General features: G+C 32.0%; 2 protein-coding genes across 2 annotated transcripts in view; one reads left to right on the plus strand and one right to left on the minus strand.

Moving 5' to 3' along the window:
- The window catches only part of LOC118197855 (N-acetylglucosamine-1-phosphotransferase subunit gamma-like), a 34464-nt gene extending 26656 nt beyond the window's left edge, over positions 1–7808 (plus strand). The window contains exons 7-8 of the mRNA XM_085820775.1: positions 2387–2527; positions 7633–7808. Of these exons, the coding sequence (XP_085676901.1) occupies positions 2387–2527; positions 7633–7743 (252 nt within the window). The 3' untranslated portion in view covers positions 7744–7808. The remainder of the gene's footprint in view (positions 1–2386; positions 2528–7632) is intronic.
- Positions 7809–17623: 9815 nt separating this feature from the next.
- The window catches only part of ppan (Brix domain-containing protein peter pan), a 46874-nt gene continuing 40815 nt past the window's right edge, over positions 17624–23682 (minus strand). Inside the window, exons 6-8 of the mRNA XM_035369409.2 lie at positions 22583–22726; positions 18950–19098; positions 17624–17924 (exon numbers count right to left, since the gene is read on the minus strand). Coding sequence (XP_035225300.1) covers positions 17656–17924; positions 18950–19098; positions 22583–22726 — 562 coding nt within the window. The 3' untranslated portion in view covers positions 17624–17655. The remainder of the gene's footprint in view (positions 17925–18949; positions 19099–22582; positions 22727–23682) is intronic.

Here is a 23682-nt window from a genome sequence, read left to right on the forward strand (position 1 = left end):
GCTTCTTTCAGCTTAACAATAGAAACTGTCAATGTTAAAAACATTTTAAATTCAGTTTCCATATTCAGATATGATTAAATTAAACTGTGTTCTTGAATAATCTACAGAAGACTACATTTTGTTTTAGCAACCAGAATTATTGAAATAGCTTAGTTTCTAAAATCAGTTATTTCTGATGGAATATCTGGAGATTTATATCATTTGGATTTTTAAATGCTACATTAGAAGCTTTTTTCCCAAAATACTTAAGCCTCTCTCTCCTTATGCAGTTCTCGTTTGCTTTGCCACACTCAGTCTTTAAAACATCTAAATTCAATGATATTGTTTCACCCGTTATCAAAACTAAAAATCGGAATTTATTTCATATAATTTTCAATATCTTAATTTTAGTTGTGAGATTCAAATATAGATAATTTCTTTCATTTCTACCAAGAAATATTTTTTCATAGTAGAAATGAATAGTAAAATATGAGACTTTATGGAATTTTTTTTTTTTTTTTTTTGAGGAAAGCAGACTCATATTTACATTTTGTGGGAGGAATATGATGAAAACCCCATGCAGCCAAACCATTCGCTAGCAATTATATTAGGTTAATCTCTCTGTTAAGTGTGCAGCTTTATATATATTTTTAACACTAAATTCACATCTCAATGAAATATCTGAATGCTAGACTTTATTTACTTTTCATTTTCTTGCAGTATAAAATTCCACGAAGGCATGCATAATCTTTTGAACTGATTTGCTTAAAGAGGCTATCAAGTTCAACTTATTGTAATGATTTATCATTTGATGCCTTAGTAAGTTTGAATTTTGTGTAGATATAAAATAAGGAGTCAAAAGTCATATAAAATATGTGGTAATGACTTTTATACATTGAAATTTTTTCTGTAATCCTATTTAATTTATATGTTCATTCACATTCATAAGAAACAAAATTTTAACAGCATGTGATTGTATCCCTATTAAATTTCCTTCCAAACTCAGTCTGAAAAATATGACAAGTTTGTTAAATGAAAATACTATTGTACTGTATATCTACTTTATATGAGTTCAAAAAAAGTGGCTATAGGCTTTACTTTCTTAAATATCAACCCTTTGATGGCAGTAAATCACTTGGTTTCACAGCTGGTTGTGGCCTAAGCATGTAGTTTTAATTACACAATTTCTCAAAACATAACACAGAATTTTATGAAACAGTTATACAGTGAAGGGGGTAAATATAAAATTTACTTCATAAATGATACTCATAGCGTAAAAAATGTCCAGTTAGAAAACTTTTCATTATTTGTTTAATTTAATACAAAAAAAATTTAAAAAAAAAAATAAAAAATAAAAAAAATCCACACCTTTGCTTGTTAAATTCAGAGTGATATTTGAGAATGAATATATTGACTTAGATCACCTTTTAGCATTTATTATTAAGCGATTTTTGATTAGATCTCAACCAGTATAGAAAGAAACTACAAAATGGAAGTTGCTTGTTAGTGAGTAATGGTTCAGTATTAGGTTAGCACTCATTATTAACTAGCTGCCCCACAAAACTATTATTTACCAAATTCCCATGAATTCTGCAAGTAAATATATAGAACTCTTTGTATTTAACATAATACAATATAAAGAACATTTTACTAATTGGATTTTCTGTTGTATGGCAAGCAAATAAAAATTTAAATGCTGTATTCACAGAACCCTCCCATAAAAATGATTTCATAAAATTTTCTAAATTATTTTGAGAAACATTATAAATGCATGTCTAGAATCAATAGGTAAAAAAATGTAAGCTACCGACACATTTTTAAACACTTTGTATAATCATGAGAAGAAAAGGAAAGAAGTCAGTTTATAAAGCACATATTTAAATTTATTACGTAAAATATCTGATGTGAACACCACATGACTACCTTTTACGGTCTATTAAATTATACATATTTTTTTGCTGCACTTCATTTAAATTTTATTTCCTCAATTTCATTAGGGATATATTTCTAATTCAATCAATTCAGTTCTCACTTTGCAGCAAGGCAAAAATACATGAAAACTCATAATCTTCAATAAAAATTGTAAAGTACAGAAAAAACTAAAACACCAAGTACTTTGTAAAACAGTTAAAAAAATTTATAATAAAAATTGGAGTATCTATGTAAAACAAGCCATTCAGCAGCAACACATTTAAACATTCTCAGAAACAAAGTAAAATTACTGATTTTTTTAAGAAAAGAAAAACACGTACAATATGCATGAAAAATTAAGTTTGGGTAATCTGTGTTATCCATGACCTGCACTGTATGTATTAGTTCAGCTGATCTATTTCCTTACTAATGCATGTTGAAGAAATTTTTTATAGTGTAAAATCAGTAAAGCTGTTTATGTACTGTTTCAATTAAGGGCTATCAGGCAGGTTTACAGAAGTTGTTTCAATCAGCTGGTTTAGCTGAAACAAGAACTGCAAAACCACCAGATGTTGCAACTACAGAAACAACTTTTAGTGCTGGAAATACATTCTCTGATTTGCTGTCCTGTAATAAGGTAAGATACAAGTAATTATACACATTTAAATTTTAGATAAATGTGTGTATATTTTAACAGGAATCGATTTTAGAATACTTGAGCAAATGCAAAATATTAAAAAAGGGAAATGGGGACAGTGTGCAACGCTCCAAGAGTTATACTGTTACAAATTTTGTACATAGATAGATAACGTTGGTAAAAAGTTATATGTGAGATTGCTGTATTTCCTTTGCATAATGTAACATGAAAATTTAATTGAGTGAAGCTTGCCAGAAAAGTAAGAATGCACGGGCAAGTCTATTTAACACTCAGTAAATGGCTAATTTGGTGAGAGCTAAGGTTTTTGACAACTAATTTATGTCACCAGATTTGGCAAGAAATCCCTAACAGTCGGCAAACTTGGCAACATTTTGACCTGGTCACTATATTGCCATAATAGGTAAATTGAATAATCATAATCAATGTTTTCTGTAACTGTATTTAGTCCTCGTATGCCTTCCAGTAATTTCAAGAAGCAGAAAAAATTAGAAATATCTTGGCAGCCAGGTGAAAACTATATAAGGCCAGAAAGAGTATCTGCCCTGAGTAATTATTATTGTGAGATGTCAGTTCAGAGTGACTTAAGAGTATTGGAAGCTATGCCTTTTAGAAGAGCTTTGCTTGCATTTTGTTCAACATTCTTACAGGTTTGAAGTGTAACTACTGATTGTACATTGTGGTACTGGGAACACCTATATAAGTATTTCTGTGGAAAGTTCCAGAACTCTGAAGTGTTTCTTTTGATAAAATAAATTTTATCAACCTATCATTGGACCTGCGTGCATTCAATCTATTATGACCTCATATGCACGCAACAATATATATATATATACTTGTATTTCAAAGGGTAATTTTGTACAATTATAATTTTAAACATTCATGCAGTTAAAATCGTAATAAAAATGTGCTTCGTATAAGCACAGAAAAAAACACTGCTCCCAAGCAAGGACGCAAGAAACAAATTAGTGGTCATGTCATGGAGTGGAGTTCTGTGAAAGAAGATCGACATCAACAGAAAATCAAATGTTTATATCACATTTGGAACTCCCCTTACCATCACATGGCACATGAGGCAGATATTACAGATCCTTGCATACTCAGATTGGATTTTCTAAGGAAATACAATTTTTCTTTGGACTTTAAAAATAACAAACTGCATTCTGCCTCTGAGGACATAACCTTAATCAGACTTAATGATGAAGGGGTTAAATCTGTCCATCCAATCATAGCTCAAGACAATATCACAGTACAAGCAAAAACATAATTGTTACTTCCTTGATCCATAACCAAAAACTGAAATTTCCAGTATGGTGTATTGGAAAATCCCAAGAACTGTAGCACCCTGCAAGGAGTACTAGTAGCCTCGGCTTATTGAAGATAGTTATCCCAGTGGAGAGTTGCCAACATCAATAATAAATCGAAAATCATTAAAAAAGGTGAAATGATGGCAGCATGTACTCCACTGATCAATGCTAAACAAAATAGTAACCCTCTAGAATCTGTGGTTTCAGAGAGCATTACACTGGAGTTATTGCAGAATGTATAACTAAGTGATGAAGAGAGGAGTGCTGCCAAACATGTCATTCAAGATTTTTCCTCCCGCTTGTCATCTAACATGGGTCGAACCCAGAGTTAAAAAGAAGGGCTAGATCATGCCTTTGTGAGAGTCATCGTCACACCATCCTCATAAGGGGGATTAACATGAAGCAGTCTGATGTCACTATGTTGTATCTGCTCTGACTTCGCCTGATTAAAGCTAGGACACCCCAAATTAATTTTAATCATATATAATTATTTATAGTGGTGTCAAATCGGCCTTGAAGTAATTTTATGCTGCCTGCGAATATATTTCCCATAAATTAATTTGCATTACTGTGTGACAAAAATTTGAAGAAAAAGTTTAAGATTTTAATGGTTTGGAGTCCAGTTTTATGTTATATTTATCACCAAAAACGAATGCAACTCTTCAGAAAAATCTAGAAATACAGCTAATTAATTTGTACTGTGATATAAATCTTGTTCAAAGATTTTAAGATACAAATTTGATTAACTTTTATTAGTACTTGTCAAAAGATAACTATCTTGAGTTACGAATTTTTGCAGTAAGAATACTTGCTTTGTTTTTGAGTACAATTTACATGAGAACAGTTTTTTTTTGGGGGGGGGAGTAGTTGAAAATTGGTAAGTCTACAAAAAGAATCAAACTGCCGATAAGTATCTACAATTTGTGATAATACATTTTAGTAATTTCCCTTCAAGATTACAAACTTCATGAAAATCGAAATGCCATGAGGTGGTGTAGCTGAAAGGTATAGTAAAAAACAAAGATATTTACATACAAGTATTATTTTTTCTGTTTTGCATCATAGAAAAATCTAATAAATAAAAGAAAGAGAATAGGTTGTCATTATTTATTCTGAAGTTTTTCCCTCTTAAGAAGCTTTCATATACTTATTTTTAGTTTAAATTAAAAGTAAGTTACTTAGAAGTTCAATATATTACAATTAGTTGAATAAACACTAGTCTGAAAATTTTTAATATTTAGCTGTCAAATTTTAATATTTAACTGTATTTCAATTTCAAATTGTGACCTATAGAAAACTCTTGCAGATACCAACTTTTAGATTTAAGGCAAAATATAAGCATAAATTTGATATTTTTCTTTGTGTTATTTTTATTCATATGTTTTCATAAATATCTAGTAAAAAGTTTTTAATTTAATTTAAAAATGCTGGTTTGCTAAAAAAATTTCCACTTTTTTTTTTTTTTTTTTTTTTTTTTTTTGGAGACCACTGTTATAAAGTATTGTTTATGTAATATGGCTTCTTGCATTCTAGCAATGTGCCATAAAATTCATGGAAATGAGAAAGATAAGGATATTGTATTTCATATACTTCCAAAGGGCAATTTGCTTTTGGTGAAAAACATGGATACATGTGTCGAAGGGAGTATTCTTTTAAAGTGAAAAGCACAAGAATTTACTGTGAATATTTTCTATGCAATAATTGTGAAGATGACTGCCACAAAAGAAACTGTTAAAATCCAGTACTGTGCCAGTCTCTCTTTTGAAAGATTAAGTAATTCATATATATCAAATTGGAAGAGAAATACGCCAATGTAAAATTTATAATTAGGTCAAAAAAGCAATCTTTGATTAGATTAAATTTTAAATGAAACTATCAATTTCAAGGGCAATCAAACGTAAGTTCCTTTTCTTTAGCTGCAGGGAAAAAAATAAAAATTATATATATATTTAAACATACACCAGACTAAGGTGTTTTTTCCTCCTAACTTTGAAAAGCTGTTATTATAGTTATCTTAGAAAGAGTGATAGAATTCTCCCATTCAGTATGCAGATGAAGAAAAGATAATGAATGCCATAGTTTTTTTTTTTCTTCATGATTTAATAATAGATTCACAGGGCAAAAAACCTGTAACTTTTAGGAAAATGTAGCATATTTTATCTATTATTTTAAAATTAATAAATAAGTATTATTAACTTTTTAAATGCTATAAATGTATACAGTAATAACACCTTCTCTTCTGCATTAAAGAAATTTTTTCATGCACAGTTTTTAAGGCTGCTGTCCCCCCCCCCCGAATTTACAATATTTATTTCTTTGCTGGGAATTGCATCTTTGCAATCAGTGTGAACATGATTATGTCATCTCTCCTCAATTCCTGTTTCAGGAGTAAGGGGTCTATGAACTAGTCCTTCTCTTCTAAGTCTTGTACATGAGCGATCATAAAAGACAGAGTTCTTAATTTTTATAAAATTTATTTTTTAAAATTTAAAAATACAATAACATGAATATGTGCATCATTTCAAACATTTCTATAATTATATAGGTCTGTGTAAGTATTTCTCAACAATCATCGGCTGCAAATAATAAAGGCTGCATAAGGACTTTTACAGACGTGTTACAGTGCATAGGAATATTACACAGTGTTATAAATTTTTAGTCCTTAACTGATTTGGTAGCCGTGTATATGACATTGGAAAGTATACGAAACTTATCTCTTTTAGGATTGGATTATTTAAGCAAAGTGCACGAGAGTTCTCTGCCTAAGCTCTATCCCAGTTTTGATTGACAGGCTTTTTTTTTTTCTTTTTTTTCCAAAATTTAAAATGTTTATTTCTTTGCTGCAAATTATGTCTTTGCAGTCAGTATCAACATGAATACGTCTCTCGCTTCAACATGACTACACCATGTTATGTTGGGGAAGTCATGTCACTCCTTACGGCATTATGCACAGGATGAGGCTTATTAGCCCAGGAGCCTGATACAACGTGCACCGCACCTGAGCCTACAACATGACTATGTCATCACACCTCACTTCCTGTTTCAGGGGCAAAGGCTCTATGAGTTGGCCTTTCTCTTTTAAGTTCGGGGCCGAACCAGTTTAACACAGCTAAGAATCGATACTGGAGGTTATCCACCAATCAAGCAACATTCAAAATGTCTACCAATTGATTGCTAAACAGGAAGAGGTAGGAAAACTTCTACAGGCCATGCAAGAAAGCATCATTATTGAGCATTCAGGAAGTCCCTCGGCCTCTCGCATTGTCCTGGTCAGAAAGAAAGATGGTTCAACTAGATTTTACATTGACTATCACCAGCTGAACGAGGCTACAAAGAAAGATAGCTACCCTTTTCCTAGAACTGACAATATTCTAGACACTTTTTGTGGAAGTAAATGATTTTCGATGCTTGATTTAAAGAGTAGATATACACAGGTAGATATACACCCTAATAACCAAGAAAAGACAAAACATGCCCGTTATGCACACAATACATATGTGTACTTGTAATTTCAAATGGTAATTTTGTAGTTGTAATTTTAAGCATTGCAGTTAAAATCTTAATAAAAATATCTCTCTTATAAGGAAGAAATTCATTCTTTATTTTATACAAAACAGGAATAAAATACTACAGTAGCTCTGTCAATAGATTTATATACTTTTATTAAAAGCACAGTTGTGTCAAAGTATATATATATATTTTTTATATCAATATATGTAGTTAATTCTTTTTAATTTTATTATCTCTGGAAATTGTATGACATTCTTTTTTCTTTTCTAGGAATATAAAAATCTTCAGAATGAAATCTCCCAACTAAATCAGGAATTAGAGGCATTAAAGTTACTACTTGACCTTAATAAAATACAGAATAGAACAAATAAACCTAAGTAAAGAAATATTAAAAGTAGATTCTGATATATTAAAAGTTAAATAAATATATATATTTGCAAATTGTAGTTATTTAACTTCATTTTGTAATGATTTTCTCAGAACATCATAATGATATATTGCCAGGATGAAAGAAGCAAAAATCTTACACACTCTATAGCATAAAAAGTGATGCACCAAGAAGGAGGTTTTGTCTGAAAGGGACAAAAATCGGTAGATATGATTTACATGTATCGAAAACAAAATGCTAACAGTTTCATATGAATTGAATATTTAATTCAGGAAATACAACTATAAGAGGGAAAAAAAAATCAACACGTTGGCAAATGTCCTGCAAAATTGTTCGCCATACACATTCTAATTGACGAGTTAGAATGCCAGTTGGATGCCGAGGATGGTTGGAGATGTCTGCTTATCAGAGCCCAAACAGGCCATATTGACGAAGATTTGGTGATCATGGGATGTGTTGGAAAAGCATAAAGATAAGCAGGTCCACAGCATAAATTGTGTCCTGTGGATGGCCATTCTCTTGATAAAATACGAGGCGTATTCGGAAACTAAGTACCGTTTTGAAAAAAAAAAAATAGTAAAACAATTTTTTCGAATCCCAATTTTATTTTTACATGAAAATACATGTCTTAAACTATTTTTCAACATAGTTTCTGCCAATGATCAAACACTTGTCATAGCGGGTGACCAGTTTTTGTATAGCATCGTCAAAGAAACTTCCCGCCAGTTTCAATAACCACGACTCCACAGCATTTTTCGAGTCATCGTCAGATCCAAAGCGGTTGCCACCAAGCTCGCGCTTCATGTGTAGGAACATGTGATAGTCGGATAGCGCCAAGTCCAGGCTGTACGGCAGGTGATCGAACTGGTCCCAATGAAACTGTCAAATTAACAATTGAGTGACACCAGCAGTATGGGGCCGAGCATTGTCATGGAGCAACACAATTCCTTTACTGAGCATTCCTCTTCATTTGTTTTGAATTGCACGCCTTAGTTTTGTTAAAGTCTCACAATATCGTGCCGCATTAATGGTTTCACCTCTGGGAAGAAATTCAGTAAGCAAAATGCCTTTCCTATCCCAGAAGACAGTGCACATGATTTTTTGTGATGACATTGTTACTTTGAACTTTTGTTTTTTCGGAGAATGAGTGTGTCTCCACTCCATCGATTGTTGTTTTGATTCTGGTGGGAAATGACACACCCAAGTTTCATCACCTGTCACAATTTGGTTTAAAAAGTTTCCTCCCTCATCGCTGTACCGCGTGAGAAATGTCAGGGCACTACCAAGTCACTTTGTTTTGTGAACATCAGTGAGCATTTTTGGAACCCATCGGGAACACAGTTTGGGATAATTCAAGCGGTCAGACACAATTTCGAACAAAACAGTACGTGAAATTTGTGGAAATGCCTCTGAAAGAGTTGTCGTTGTGAAGCGTCTGTTCTCATGAATTGCTTCATCAACTTTCCTTACCAAATCATCGGTGACAACAGAAGGCCGACCACTCTGAGCCTCGGCGTGGACATTTGTTTGACCTGCATTAAACATTCTTACCCACTTTCTCACCATTCCATCACTTATCGCGTATTCACCGTAAACTTCTGTCACTTGACGATAAATTTCGGCCGGTTTAACATTCCTCGCGTTCAAAAATTTAATCACGGCATGAAATTCACAGTCAGCAGGAGAACTAATTGTCTTAAACATTTTGAATGTGCACAGCAAACTGAAAACACAACATAGAGCAACCAAAATGGCGACAATTGAAAGTCAGTGAACAAGAAAGACTAGTGCACATGCGCGGGACACCTACCACAACACTAGAATGAAACGGTACTTAGTTTCCGAATACGCTACGTATATGGTGTTGTGTAGCAAATTTAACGTAATTAATTTAATCACAGAAATCAAAATTTTAATGTGTTGATATTCTAAATTTTAAGCTACACAGCATGTTTTGGTTTTATTAAGTTATTGGTATATTTTGATCAATTTAGTTTATCTGAATTTACACGAAAAGATTAGTCAGCGTCGTTCTCTTTGTCCACTTCGTTTTCAAACTTGTCGTACTCGCCTTTTCACTCAGACAATGGATATAGGTGAATTTCCAAGTAATAAACTCAGTTTTTCATGACAAGAACTAACTTAAACCTTTTGAGTTTGATATCATTAGACACAAAAAAATTAGCACTTTGAGACTACTTTCATAATCCTAGCTTTAATCAATTTTAAGTTATAGCCTTTTAATTAACGAAAACTTCCTAAATTTTTTCTCTAACAAAAAGGGGAGAAGAAGAGTTACAAAAGTTCACTTTCAACAAAAAAATGTACGCTCTTTTGGACTTGAAAAGCCACTTCCTGTCAGGTTTGCCATTCGGGGTCACTGTACCTGTACAGGCTTGGCGTTGTTTTGGCATGATAATGAAGTTCTGGTTTAGTTAAACTCTCGGAAAAAAGTAGAAATTTTGCATTCCTTAAGGCGTGAGGTTTTGGCAACTGTTTTTTTTTTTCACCTTTTCAGGCAGGGGTTTAGCCAAGCTGGCTGTCCCGTCATATCTAAAAGGGGTTGTTTTCAGGGCGAAGGTCACTTTTCACTTTTTTCGTTACTCTACGGTTGCTGCTCAATTTTTGTCGCATACTTTTGCACGCTCAGATTGACTTACGAAATGGCAGTGGTTCTTCCCGCCGAATCTACGAGGCAGTTCGTCCCAGTGGCATTGCAGTTCTTCACGGACATTAAATTTTAAACTTCTCGACCACTCAAATCATAGTCGATAGTAGGTCCCTGCATAGTGAATTCATCTACTGGCTGCAGATTCACTTTTCGATCAACGTACAGCTACTATGGGCCGACTTACGGTTAAATGTCTTCTAAATTCCGATTGTACTCCTAAGAGTTCTCTCTCAATTATCTGAACGTCTTCAATAGTTGAGGTAGAACCATGCCGGATACTTGTCATCGAAGTTGTTTTGAAGTCACTTGTCATCGAAGATGTCCTGAAAGATACTGGTCATCGAAGTTATCATTGAGGCTGCATGTCATTTAAGCGTAACTCTAGAACTTTCGGTTCTTGTCATCAGGATTTGGTCTGGTTGTTTCTGCTCCTGGCTTAACGATGATCCAGTTTCAGGATGCCCCAGGCTTCATCTCAAGTAATCAGCTAAGTTCACCTTTATGAAAATTCTAGTTTGTTAAATCTTAATTAATTCTCATCTTAATTTTCTTCTGAATAATTTGATTTCCATAGAAATTTAGTCACATTAGTTTGGTTCTCAACTCTTGTACGCGTTCAGAAAATTATCATGTACGAAGTATTAATGCAAATTTAGTCACATTAGTTTGGTTCTCAACTCTTGTACGCGTTCAGAAAATTATCATGTACGAAGTATTAATGCAATTTCCTTTCTGAAAAGGCTTAAGAAAATTATCATGCATGAAGTATTAATGTAATTTCCTTTCTGAAAAGGCTTAAGAAAATTATTATGTAGGAAGTATTAATGTAATTTCCTTTTTGAAGAGGCTTATAAACCAAATGGTTGCTATGATAATAGAGCTGTAGGTGGATCCAAAACTGAATAGTTTCTTAATCCCAAATCTTAATAACTACCCAATTTGTTTTAATGCTAAAAAGTTAAAAATGTTAGGGTGATTTTTCTTTTCTTTTTGTTGTTTCATGTAACTCCATGAACTATAATATTTTGTTAAAATTAATTATTAGTGAAGTCTCCTAGCTAGGAATTTCGTTAAAAATTGTTTTCCTTTTATTGATGTATTATGTGCAATATGTTGAAAACTAATTTGTTTTACAAAAGTTATCAAATAACCTGTATGATGATAATTCGACTTTAGGATTAAGAAAGTGAAATAAGAATAGATTATAGATTTCGGTGATAAAATGTTAAACTTAATAGAAATGGAATGTGAAATATACATCCTATGATGGGTTCTTTTTTATTTATTTATTTATTTTTTAAATTTTTCCCGGGAATATCTATTTTTTATTTTTTTATTTGATTTTATCACATTTATAATTATTTGAATTAATAGATGTTCATTTCTAAATAAACCAACTTCTTTTCATTGAAATATTTAAGTGTATGTTTTATTTGATTTGTTCATGTCATTCACCAGCTCACCTAAAATTTGAATTAGGGGTTAATCCAGTAAACATCAAACACAACGCAATGTCTTGATTTGAATAGGAGTAGGTTAGCCAACTAGGAAAATTTAAATTTTGTGTTTCTGTGTCTTTCTTAAAGGGTTCATAGAAACTCATCGATGTACTGCCTTAGTAAAGGATGTTATAGATGACAATTTAAGGGATCAAGCTGTTAAATGAAATGTCATCCCATACCTGGTTCCTCCTCCTGGTTATCAGGCCGTGTGGCAGATGATAGTTGGGTGAGTACAGATACCTCTTTGCTAGTCATAGAGCTTAGTTCGAAACAGGACTCATTGCGTAAAACAATTTTCTAGTCCGTAAGATCCCAGGTCGAAAATGCTTGGCACCACTGCAAACATGACAAATCGTATGCAAAGGCGAGGGTTTGCCAGTGCAATGGCCTCCATTACCTCAGCCCTTGGTTAGTTGAATCATTTATTAATGATCATTAAAGTCACTTGTGGCCCATTTACACATCAGATTTCTTAATAAGGATGAATCAGGGCTGTCAGCACCAACATCACTTTGTCTAATGCTACCTTCTATTGATGCTCTGTACAACTATAGTTTACCCATTCCTGCCATCATCATTGAATGGTCGCTTCACTCCAATCCAAATGTCTAGTGATCCTGCAATTTGACCACCTGACTTCCTTTAATCCAGTTGCACATCCTCTGTCAAATAATGACATCTGCTCATACTGTATGCAAACAATTTCATGTGAGGCATTGGGACACGTGGGTCAACGAAACCACGTTTACATGAAAGTTATTGCAGTGTCCTTTGTTTTATACACCATCTGGATGCTCTATTGCAATGCACTGGAGCTTCAGCTATTTAGTCACCGGCTACCTAGGGTGTCAGGATACATAATTTAACCCCATTTAGATAACTCCTTTGGTGCTTTCCCTTTCATATTATAGAATGTATTTGCATAGTAAAAAATTTTTTTTAACTAACAGTAAATTGAAGTTTAGTTGTGAAGTTGCATATTATCCGAATACCATTTAGAAACTGAATAAATTTGCTATTTATTTATGTTTTTAATGTAATTTTAAATTGGTAAAGATTATAACCTAAAGATAGTTTTATTCCATACATACACCACTTCTGAACCTCACTTGATTTACCCACACAACATACAGGTGAGAAAAGTTTACATGCCCTGTTAACACTTTGCCCATATTTTTGTTTCTCATTAGTTCATAATTTTATCAAGAGATATAAAGCAGTTCACTGAAGCATTACTGTTTTAGTATTCTCCCAACCCCAATTTCATGGAGATTAAATTTCATGCTGTACTAATGTAAAAAATGAAATTATAATATGAATATAAAAAATATTTTTTATAATTATTATTTTTTTAGGCATATGGTTCTGAACAACATGTTAATTTTAAGTAATAAAATTTGTAGAAGTTTCCTCATAAAAGTTGCTCTAAATGCTTATATTTCAAAAGTTGAGGGCACTGAAAAAAAATTACGCTTTTTGGACCAACCTGCTTACAAAAAAGAAACAGTTAATGAGTTTAAAATAGCCTTATCTTTATTTTTCCCACAGTTTGTTAATTTTAAAGTTCTTTGTAATACAGTGAAAAGTCTTTAATCAGGACGTCCATAATCCGGAATGATCTATAATCTGGACCTCAAAGCTACAAACTTTCCGCGCATGCATTAACGCATGCGCATAATACCTTTACGCATGCACGTAATACGTTTGCGTTTAATGTATAACGGCGTTGTTCTTAATCTTCTAATTGGATCCGGTGGCTTATTTTTTGCAGACTGTTAGAACAGTTTTATAAAAGTAAGCTTGAACTTTCAATTATGTCAAAAAGAATTTCTGATTCTGGAGCTGCCAAAGGATATACAAAGTGAAAGCATGTTTCGATGTTCATCAAACAAAAAGTGGAATTTCTGCAAAAAAATGGATATATCATTTGTTTCTCTAACCATTCCGAAATCTGTTTATCAATTTCACGCTGCTCTGCGGGGAGAGGGGGGGGGACACCTCGGCACGCAATGATATAATTTCTGTATGCCATCTTACCAGATTTAAATTGATGATCTATAATCCAGAAAAACCGATAATCCGTAATCGCCGAAGTCCCGACGAGTCTGGATTAAAGACTTTTGACTGTATTCATTTATAATTCTTAAATCATTTTTAGAAATTTTCATTAGCCCACTACCTTTAAAAAAAAAAAAAAAAAAAAAAGTTTGATTTGCAGGATAACTTTCACTTAATCATATAAAAAGAATAATTATGTTATTTAAATACTGAAAAGCTACACAGGTAATTACAATATATATCAAGAGCATAATTACTGCTAATTATAACAGCCATATCTAAAAAACACATAGGTAATAATGTATCGTTAGTTTTCTAATTTTTCTTTCTGTACAATAAATAGACCACTGTACTCAGATAGTTAACATTTCATTCTAATCAGAACCTAGCGATTATCAAATACTCATTTTTATTTCTTAAAATTTATCTTAAAACGTAAGGGTTAGTTTTTGAGTAAATATAGCATACTTGCCAACCTATGACACTCAAAAATCAGGAGATTTTTTAAAGAAATCAGGAGATTTTTCACAATGTTAAAAAGACTTTTTAAATGATAAAAATATAGTTTTTAATAATGAATTAACTTTAAATAGTTACTAAGTCTTAAATGCAAGCAAAACAAAAATACCTTAGACATAAAAAACATTTTTATTACTTTCATCGTTAAAAAAAAATAAATAAATAAAAAAAAGGCACTTTAATCAGTTTTCATACAAATGTTATGGACAGTGGCAGATTTTGCTCTCATTAAGAAAGAAACTTCATAATTTTGTTCATAGCAATTGCCACGTAGGCCTGCTTTCGCTAATAAAAGTTTTTCTAATGTGTCATCACTAATATTAGATCTAAATTTAGTTCTCGTTTTCGCAACAACACTGAAAATCCTCTCACACTCCGCATTACTATGGGGAACTGTCAAGATGGCCAACATAATTCTAGAGAGTTCACTATATTTTAAAATTACATCAGCACCTTTCAATTTTCCAATTAACCTCCACTGGGTGTCAATCCTAGCTGATTTTATAACTTCATCCAAGTTTTCTAATTGTAAACTGCAAAATTGTGACTGAAGTATATCAGTAGCAACATCAATATCATCATCTTTCATGACTAAACGAAGTAACACAGGAAATCTGTTCAAAAAGTACCTTATATCAGAAAAAGATGCATTTGCTAGAGCAGAAATATCAGCAACTTTAGCATGCAAAATCACTTCATCGTTGGCTGGAAATTTATGTAGTGTGTAATCACATACTCGACAGAAGTAACTTCTAACATGAAGATAAAACTTACTTTTGTTTTCTTCTGAAAGTTCTTCCACTACTTTTGTAGTTGCAGCTCCTATTACCAAATCTTCATCTTTCTTCCGATTTTCTGTTTCACCATAAATCACATCATATATAGAATTACAAGACAAAACACAGACTGGTTTTACAAACTTTGATAAAATGTCTTTAAACAGATCATAAATCATTGATTGCAAAACATGAATTAATGGAATTCTGCTTTGTAGAATTGTGTTCAGAACATCGAATGCTGGCAAAATGAATTGTAAAAAAAAGCAAAAAGCTTAAATATTCGTTCTTCACAAGATAAACTTACAGTAATCGGAAAATGTTTCGTGTGTTGAGCAATTTTTTTTTTTATTTTGAGAGAAATTTGTATCAGCTTTACGCTTATATTTTGCAGTATTATTTTGAGAACTGCCAGTTGAATTGCTGAATGATGCAGAAATTACTTTATTTTTCTCAAACCCATTTTTAACAATGGAAGTAGTAACTACATCTTCATTTACTTTAGGTACTTATAACTTTCAATAGAGCCTTTTATCTTAACTCTCGAAGCATTTACTTCTTCTTTAAAAAATGCAAGAAGAGGGTTCCATTGATCGAGGATTCTAGATAAACATTTCTTTAAAGACAACCAGCGTGTACACACGTTTCAAAATTTTTCTCATTTCAGTATTATGCAGCTGTTGGAACTGTTTCAATTTTTCCTTTCTTTTAGAACTCCTTTCAAGATAATAATAAATATCAACAATGTGTTCATCCACATTTAATGGTAAAGAAGCTGCCCTTTTTTCAGTTGCTAAATTTAAGAGGTGACAGGTGCACCTCATAATCTGCAAATCTGAATTTGCCTTTCTTAAAATGCCTGCAACACCAGTCATCAAGCCTACCATTACTGGTGCATTATCGGCACCAAGTGCTAAGCAATTATTGAGAGGGACTGCATTTTCTTTTAAATTTTAATAATTAGCTGTGCTATATTAAAGCCTGTCAAATGTCCTTCTAAAGTGGGGACAGAAAGTAAACTGCACTCAATTTCTGAAGACTCTGGATTAAAAAAAGAAACAACAATTGGATACAGTTTTGAATTGGTATTATTGCTTCCATCCGTAGAGAGGCAGAACAGAGCTGTTTTAATGCAATCAATAACTGAAGATTTATTTTTCAAATCCATTTCTTTAAAAATTGCACCTGTTTTGGTCCTTGCACTTGAGTATTTCTTAGCGATTTCACTATCGGGAAACATTTTTCTAAATAAAGCTGCAGCGTGATCCGATGCATTCAGTGGCAGGTTGTGCTCCAGTAAAAAGGCAGAGAACAGACATTCTGCATTAATCACTTTTTGGTCTTTTGTTTCCGAAGAAAAATTTAATTTTTTGTTTTTTCAAAACAACTCATGTTGTCCTTGTGTTTATGTGTACGCATATGTTTGAGAACATCTGCCCTTCCACCAAGCGAAATCGAAAAATCGCAATGACAGATGGTACCCATCGCAAATTTATTACACTTCCTTGAAGAAATAATGGAAGGAAAGTCAACTGTGTACGATTTTTGAAACGTGCATGAGTATTTCACCTTTCTCGCAGACATATCAAAAGACGATAATTTCTAAAACTATTTCCTAAAAGCACGTGTACTCACACAACTCAGGACAAAATGAACGAAATAGCGAAAGAACGGCCAACTGCCTTGAGCTTGCTTTATGCTCATTGGCTAATATATGCCAGATGACACGCAGTGGAGCTCGATGCCCATTGGAGAACTGGAGAACGACGTTTCTGGATACGTATGCTGTCAATCACAAAGCAGAAATTCTCATCTGATTCGCAAGGTTTCATTTTAGATATAATCTAGAGAAAATTCAGCTTTCAGACGTCCAAAATCACATTTTTTTTTTGTTCATATAACAAAGTATTAAGCCAAGTTCCATAAAAATCGTGAGAAATATTAAGAAAGAAAAAGTCGGGAGAAATATATTGTAAATCGGGTTGGCGGGAGAGCGGTCGAAAATCGGGAGTCTCCCGCCTAAATCGGGAGAGTTGGCAACTCTGAAATAGTAATAAGCTACAGGAAACTTTGAAATATTCTGAATAAGGATATTTTAAACGCATCATTTTATCACAACTGAAATTTTAACATTTTTCAGTCAACATCTTAATTACAAATAAAATAAATGTAATGGTAAAGTTCAAAAAAGGTTCTAGGATACGTTATAATACGTTACAGCCTTAAAAATATTTGTGTGCAAACGCTTTGTTACATGAATGCTAATTTTAAATTTATATGAAATAAACAAATACTTCCTACACTAACACTACAAATTTATGCTATTCAACAGAAATCAAAAAATAAAAACCATATAAAAAGTTTTTTATTCACATATATTTACACTTTCTTCTTTTTGTTAACCACTTTGTGTTTGGCTCTCATAGCCAAGACTGCATGAGAAGTTCTTTTTGCTTTTTGTTTGAGAATTTTAGCTTCTTTTTTCTTTTTTCGTCTCTTTAAAAACTCCTGGAAAGTTTTAGGTTTTTCACTCTGTTTATCTCCTTTCTGTTTTTCTTTTTCAATGGTTTCATTTGAAAATTTCACCTTTTTGGCTGTTTTCCCCTTATCAAATACAGCTTTCCTCTTTTTCATACTAGGTAAAACATCTAGAAGATTAAAAAAAAAAAAAGTAGTAGTAGTAGTAGAAGAATATCACAGATCTGAAATGACAGGACAAAATATTATATATACCAACCCAATAAGCAGACCTGGTTTTTGTTCCAACAGTAGCAGCCAGCTGTATTGCTATTGACTCAGAGATGTTCAGCATGTTGCCAAAGTATCTGCATTGTAGGAGGAACATGTGAGCTTTTCAAACTAATCTTTTTTTAGTCATCCCATAAGTTCTCAACTAAATTATGAAAAGTAATGAGACCATCTTAAGTTTTTTTTTTTTTTTTAAACCTTTCTCTAGCCTAGTTACCATGTGGAAATAATATGAATTATCTTGCTGGAATGATCTTACTGTGTTAAAGGGAACACATTTATGACGAGAGAGAAATGATTGGTAAGGAGAAAAATGTAACTTAATAGTCCTAGAGGCTTTTTTCATGAGTATGATTGTTATGAAATGACATTTACCAACACAATTCTAGCCCTATACAGTTTATCTTTGATGACTTATGCAAAGCAGAGCCTAATTTTTCAATGTCTTGCAGTGAAAGAGTGACAAGATACAGAAAGGTGTTGTCATAACTTATTTTTATAATCATAAAAAAAAAGTCTTCCTACAAAGACCCATACCTAACGACATGTGAGCTAGGAGAAACAAGCTTCTCCTTAACCATAAGAGTCAAAACAGTTTCTGAGGAACCTGTGTCCTGGGTAGATACGTTGGACATTTCACAACTGGAATTAAAATGTTTCATTTCAAGTTGTGTTCCCCATATGTTTCCTCCAAAGAACTGGTTTCCATGTAAATCAACTAATCAGATATCCCAAAAGTGAAAATTTGAGGAAATGTTTAACACACTATTGAAGGTACAGTATACTTTTGCTTGCTAGATCTACTTATGGTACAATGTGATAACTGCTGTTTGTATTATCAAGGTGTATATAACAATTTGTCCTTTTATCTATGCAAATTAAGAACTGGAAAAAATTTATATAGCATGGAGAAGGTGATACTTACTTTCATCAGGATCTTCACCAACTTCCTTTCTGTACCAATTCAAATCATCTTCTAATTCATCATCACTTACTTCTGTATCTTTCTTTTCCCCCTTCATTTTCCTTTCAACGTTTTTCTTCTGTTGCTCTCGTCGATGAATTTTTAAAGCCCTTACAATATAAATTGAATACTTATTAACGCTAATATATATTTAAATGCAAAGCTATTAAATATTATTTTTATTTTTCTGTTTCCTTAAAAGGAAAAAATTTAAACAAAAATAAAATCTTTTATTTTATAATAATCTAAAAGTCCATATAACAGCTGTCAGCACTTTTATTACTAAGTTAAAATATTTGTTTGTAAACTGAGTTAATGATTTGTATAGATTCAAAATTCCGCGGTCTTGCCAGAAATAGAAATCCTAACTCTTCATCTGCAACACTTGCATTTAACCATTATGCATTGCCTTACCCACTTTATTGAACTCAAATAATATGTACACTGCGGGGGAAAAAATAAAAACAATATCTCCCGTCCTACTGGGCCAATTGACAAAATTCAAATTGCGTTTTTGCATCATGTCTTGCGTCAAACAGTCGCAAGGTCTCAAAAGCACAACTTAGGATATATATTAGATTTATATATAGCATTGTTCTAACATAGGTATTTTGGCACAAAATCGGACTTTTTTTTAAATAACATGCACATTTTTCCCCATATTTCGATTCTACAATTCAAATTATGCCTATATTAAATTCTGTAAAAGTTGGTTTGAAATTTACGGAGAAATTGAAAAATTTATCTTTATGTCAACATATTTTCCTTTCCCTTCCATTATGCCAGAGCGGAAAAAAGGCACCTCGTTCTCACCTTTTTACATTGTGCATGAGCGGAACAAAAAGTCACATCATTCCTACTTTCAAATAATTTTAACAAAGCGTCTAAACCACATTTGATGTTTTATCGCTTTTAACAAATATGCCAAATTTCAAAATGTGCCAATATATAAATTCAGGTATATCTTCAGAAATTTTGAATAAAAAACTGTAGTTTTTGGCAGTTATGCTTAGAAATTTATCTACTTTATGATGATGGTAAAAATTTTATAGATAATTCAAAATTTTTTTGAAAAATTTATAAAAATGATTTAAAAATACAAATTTAAAAAATAAATCATAAAAAAGGGATGAATTTTATTGGGAATGAACCTGAATTTCGAAATGTGAAAGGAAAAATCAAATAAGCTTAATAAAAAATAAATAAATAAATAAAAAATTAAAAAAAAAATAAAAAAAAAAAAAAAAAAAAAGAGAGAGAGAAATTAATGAATATATACCAAACTCAATTCACATCGAGGAGCTAAAATTTTTAGAGTTAATTTTTTAAAAACTACTCATGTGATTTTTACAAAACTTTGTAGTTTGGCTTAATTTGAGTCATAGAATCAAAATATGGAAAACAATTAGCATGTCATTTAAGAAAAAGTCCGATGTGTCGAAATACCCATATTCGAACAATGTTATATATAAATCTAATACATATCCTAAGTCACGCTTTCGAGACATGAAAAATGCAAGTTGAATGTCATCAATCGGCCCAGTAGAACGGGAGATGCAGAACTGTTTCCCCCTTTTTTTGTGCAGTGTACATCACTTAACTTTGGATTCAATTTTCTTGCTTATTTCTGAGAGATCTGGCTCAGATCAACAAGTTCATGGTTGTACTACTCTTGTAAATCTCAAAATTAACAAATATGTTAAATAATTACTTAAAAAAAGGAGATCTGAATTTTCAACTAAATGCTAGTTTTTATAATGTCAGTTTTCTGTATATATTGCTGCATTTAGATGTAAGCAGCTTCAAAGTTGGATTAACAGCAATTTTATATTACACTAAAAATCTAAAAAGTTTCAGATTTTAACAGTCGCCCAAAAGGGTTTGTTAAGGTATTTTACATTCTTGCTGAGCTCACAGTCCACCAGCCTGCTAATTCCTTTCCCCCCTTTTTTTTTTTGTGTGTGTGTGTGTGTATTTGCCTTTTTATCTTTATTAGCATAGCAATGTATGTTTAGAATTAACGATGCAGCGTTAAGTATTGGTATACATCTTTGTTTTTTTCAATCTTTTCTCAGATTATGCCAGAGTGGAAAAATCATCATATCAATGTTTAGTTTTCTTATCAAGATGGCTTTACAAAACTTTTTTGTCTTTTTATTATTAATATTTTGTGTGTTTACTTTATCTATTAAATATCACATTCTTGGCACTTGGGTCACACGAAATTCGATTCAACAGCAAAATATTATTTAAAAACAGCATATCTTTAGAACTTTTGATAGGCAGTCAGTATCATATGCTAAAAATATTTTATTCTGTACAGTGTTGCTGACTTTGAAATCCCTGAGTTTCTTAATCAAAATTTCATTAAAGTTTAGCAAAATATAAAATAGGTAATAAAAAAAAAATCAGAATTCGAGCTTCCAGGTGCCCACATTCGGGTGGAGGACTACATTATTCAAAATTTGGTGGCTCTATGTACCATTGTTTTTTCACTATGCAAAAAATATACATATCCCTTCTGGGCTAAAACTTTATTTTCTGTGTAGCCATTGTCATTTTAAAACTGAATTTTACCTAAATTCATCTTTACCATTCTTAGGGGGTTATTACAAAAATTTAGCTTCTTTTATATACGCATGCCAGTTTGGCAAATGAATTTTAACTACTGTTTTTTCTTGCATAACTCATCCTCTGCTTTTACTAATTTTATTGCTTGAAAGCAGAGAGAGTAAACTTATTACATATGTATCATTTTTGAAGAAATAACCTAAGGGAAAAATCTTTTAGTTTTTAGTAAAATGAAAGTCCTATATTAAATCAATAGGTACACTGATATTATTGTATTACATAGTTAAAAAGTCACAGCAGTTTATTAACTTATTCATTTTCCTACCATTTTTCTTTTTGCTATGATCTTTTGAAATTAAATTTCCTGTTAAGCTACATAATTTAAATCTACAAATAAACATTAAATATTATAACAAATTTTGAAACGGTATAAACATGATTAGAGCAAAAATCCTTTTTTTTTTTTTTTTTTTCTGAATTCCAAGAGGAAGTAAAAATTATGTATATAAATAAAAAATTTTAAAATCATCATTAAAAAAACTAGGGAGGAAATGCACAAAAAATACAGGTAGAGAAATGTAATTCTTATTTCCAGCAGTTTGTAGATAGCTATCCATTTAAAGGAAGGAATGTCATAATGGAGGTCTTTCTTACAGAAACAGATCTGTTTTTATGTTAGACATATGGGGGGGGGGAAAGGCAGCCAGCTTATTCAGTAGCCTGAAATATAACATGGATTAATTTATTAATGTTTTATGGCTTTAACTACTTTGCCATTGATGAATCTCCTGTGCTAAAACCTTTTGAACCTTGTCTTCAGGGATGTGTCATTAATTTAACCCAAAACAGATGAAAAATTTAATATTTATTCATAAACTTTCACCTCACATTTTATCAAAAACTATATCGAGTAGCTTTGAATTTATAAGACATTTCTTATGACAAAAATTAATGACCTAACTAAGGAGTCCATAAATATTCATCTTAAAAATAATTTAATTTTAAAATATGAAAAATGCATACTTCTTTTCTAATATTCTAGCCTTTAGAGCTTCAATTTCTTCTCGACTTTTAGTTATGAATTTATGGTACATGACTTCACCTGTCATTAGCCCTTCTTCAATCTTTACCAATTGTAATTGTATTCTGGGGCCTATTTCATAAAGTCTGAAAATAAAGTTATGCATAAATCAAAATTTATTAGCACAGTTTATAGTCATATATATGTTTAAATCTACAATAGAACACTATTTTTTGCTACATATATATAAAAGATTATACAGCAGGTCATGAAATCTCTATTTATTTATTAAAAATATTTTTAAGGTGTCTAAAATCAGTACTGCAATATGTGACTGGAGAAACGTTTTATTGCTTTAGGTATTCTACAACCATATGAAACTGTCAGCAAAGTCCTTGTTTGGGATGTTATTCAACTTGCGTGTGTGTGTGTCCATGTAGTTTGGATATCGATTATATGGTCATAGAATAGATCCTTCCAGTGCAATTCGATTTTGGGGAATTAAAAACAAATTCCTTGTGGGTAATTGGAGCACCGACGTTGCTTATATGGCAGGAAGAAAATCTGTCTTGGAGCAAGTTTTTTTCCTGTTCCAAGACAATCATTTTTGTCTTGGAACAGTCTTTGGACAGACATTATATTCTAAAGGGAAAAAATTCTATGTATAACTGAATGAAGCAGTGATTTTAGGTGGCTTAGTGGTGCCTAAAACTTTGGTGGCTAGTAGATATCTTTCTTCTCATTAAGAGAAATAAAGGACAAATTACTACATCTGTTAATGCTTTGATAATGATGGAGTGGGCTATTTACACTGTACAGTGTTTCTATTTTGGAGGCTATCTGAATCCAAAGAGTCACTCAGAAATCCAATGTCAAGTTTATGTTATGCATAGAGCGGCTAATGGACATGGCACTAATGCCTAACACCTTAGCAAGATCTCGAGTGGTTGCATACTGATCTTCCACAAATTCTCGCAGGTAGGCCTCATCAACATCAGTAGGCTGGACAGAGCACTCTGCTTCTTGAATGTCATATTCCTGGCCCGTATTATGGGCTAACATATATGTGTGTATCGTAGTGTATTTATTTTCAGAAACTAAA

Source organism: Stegodyphus dumicola, chromosome 7 (assembly GCF_044657685.1).
Source record: "Stegodyphus dumicola isolate Sdum_Otavi_A_Nest chromosome 7, ASM4465768v1".
NCBI lineage: Eukaryota > Metazoa > Arthropoda > Arachnida > Araneae > Eresidae > Stegodyphus > Stegodyphus dumicola.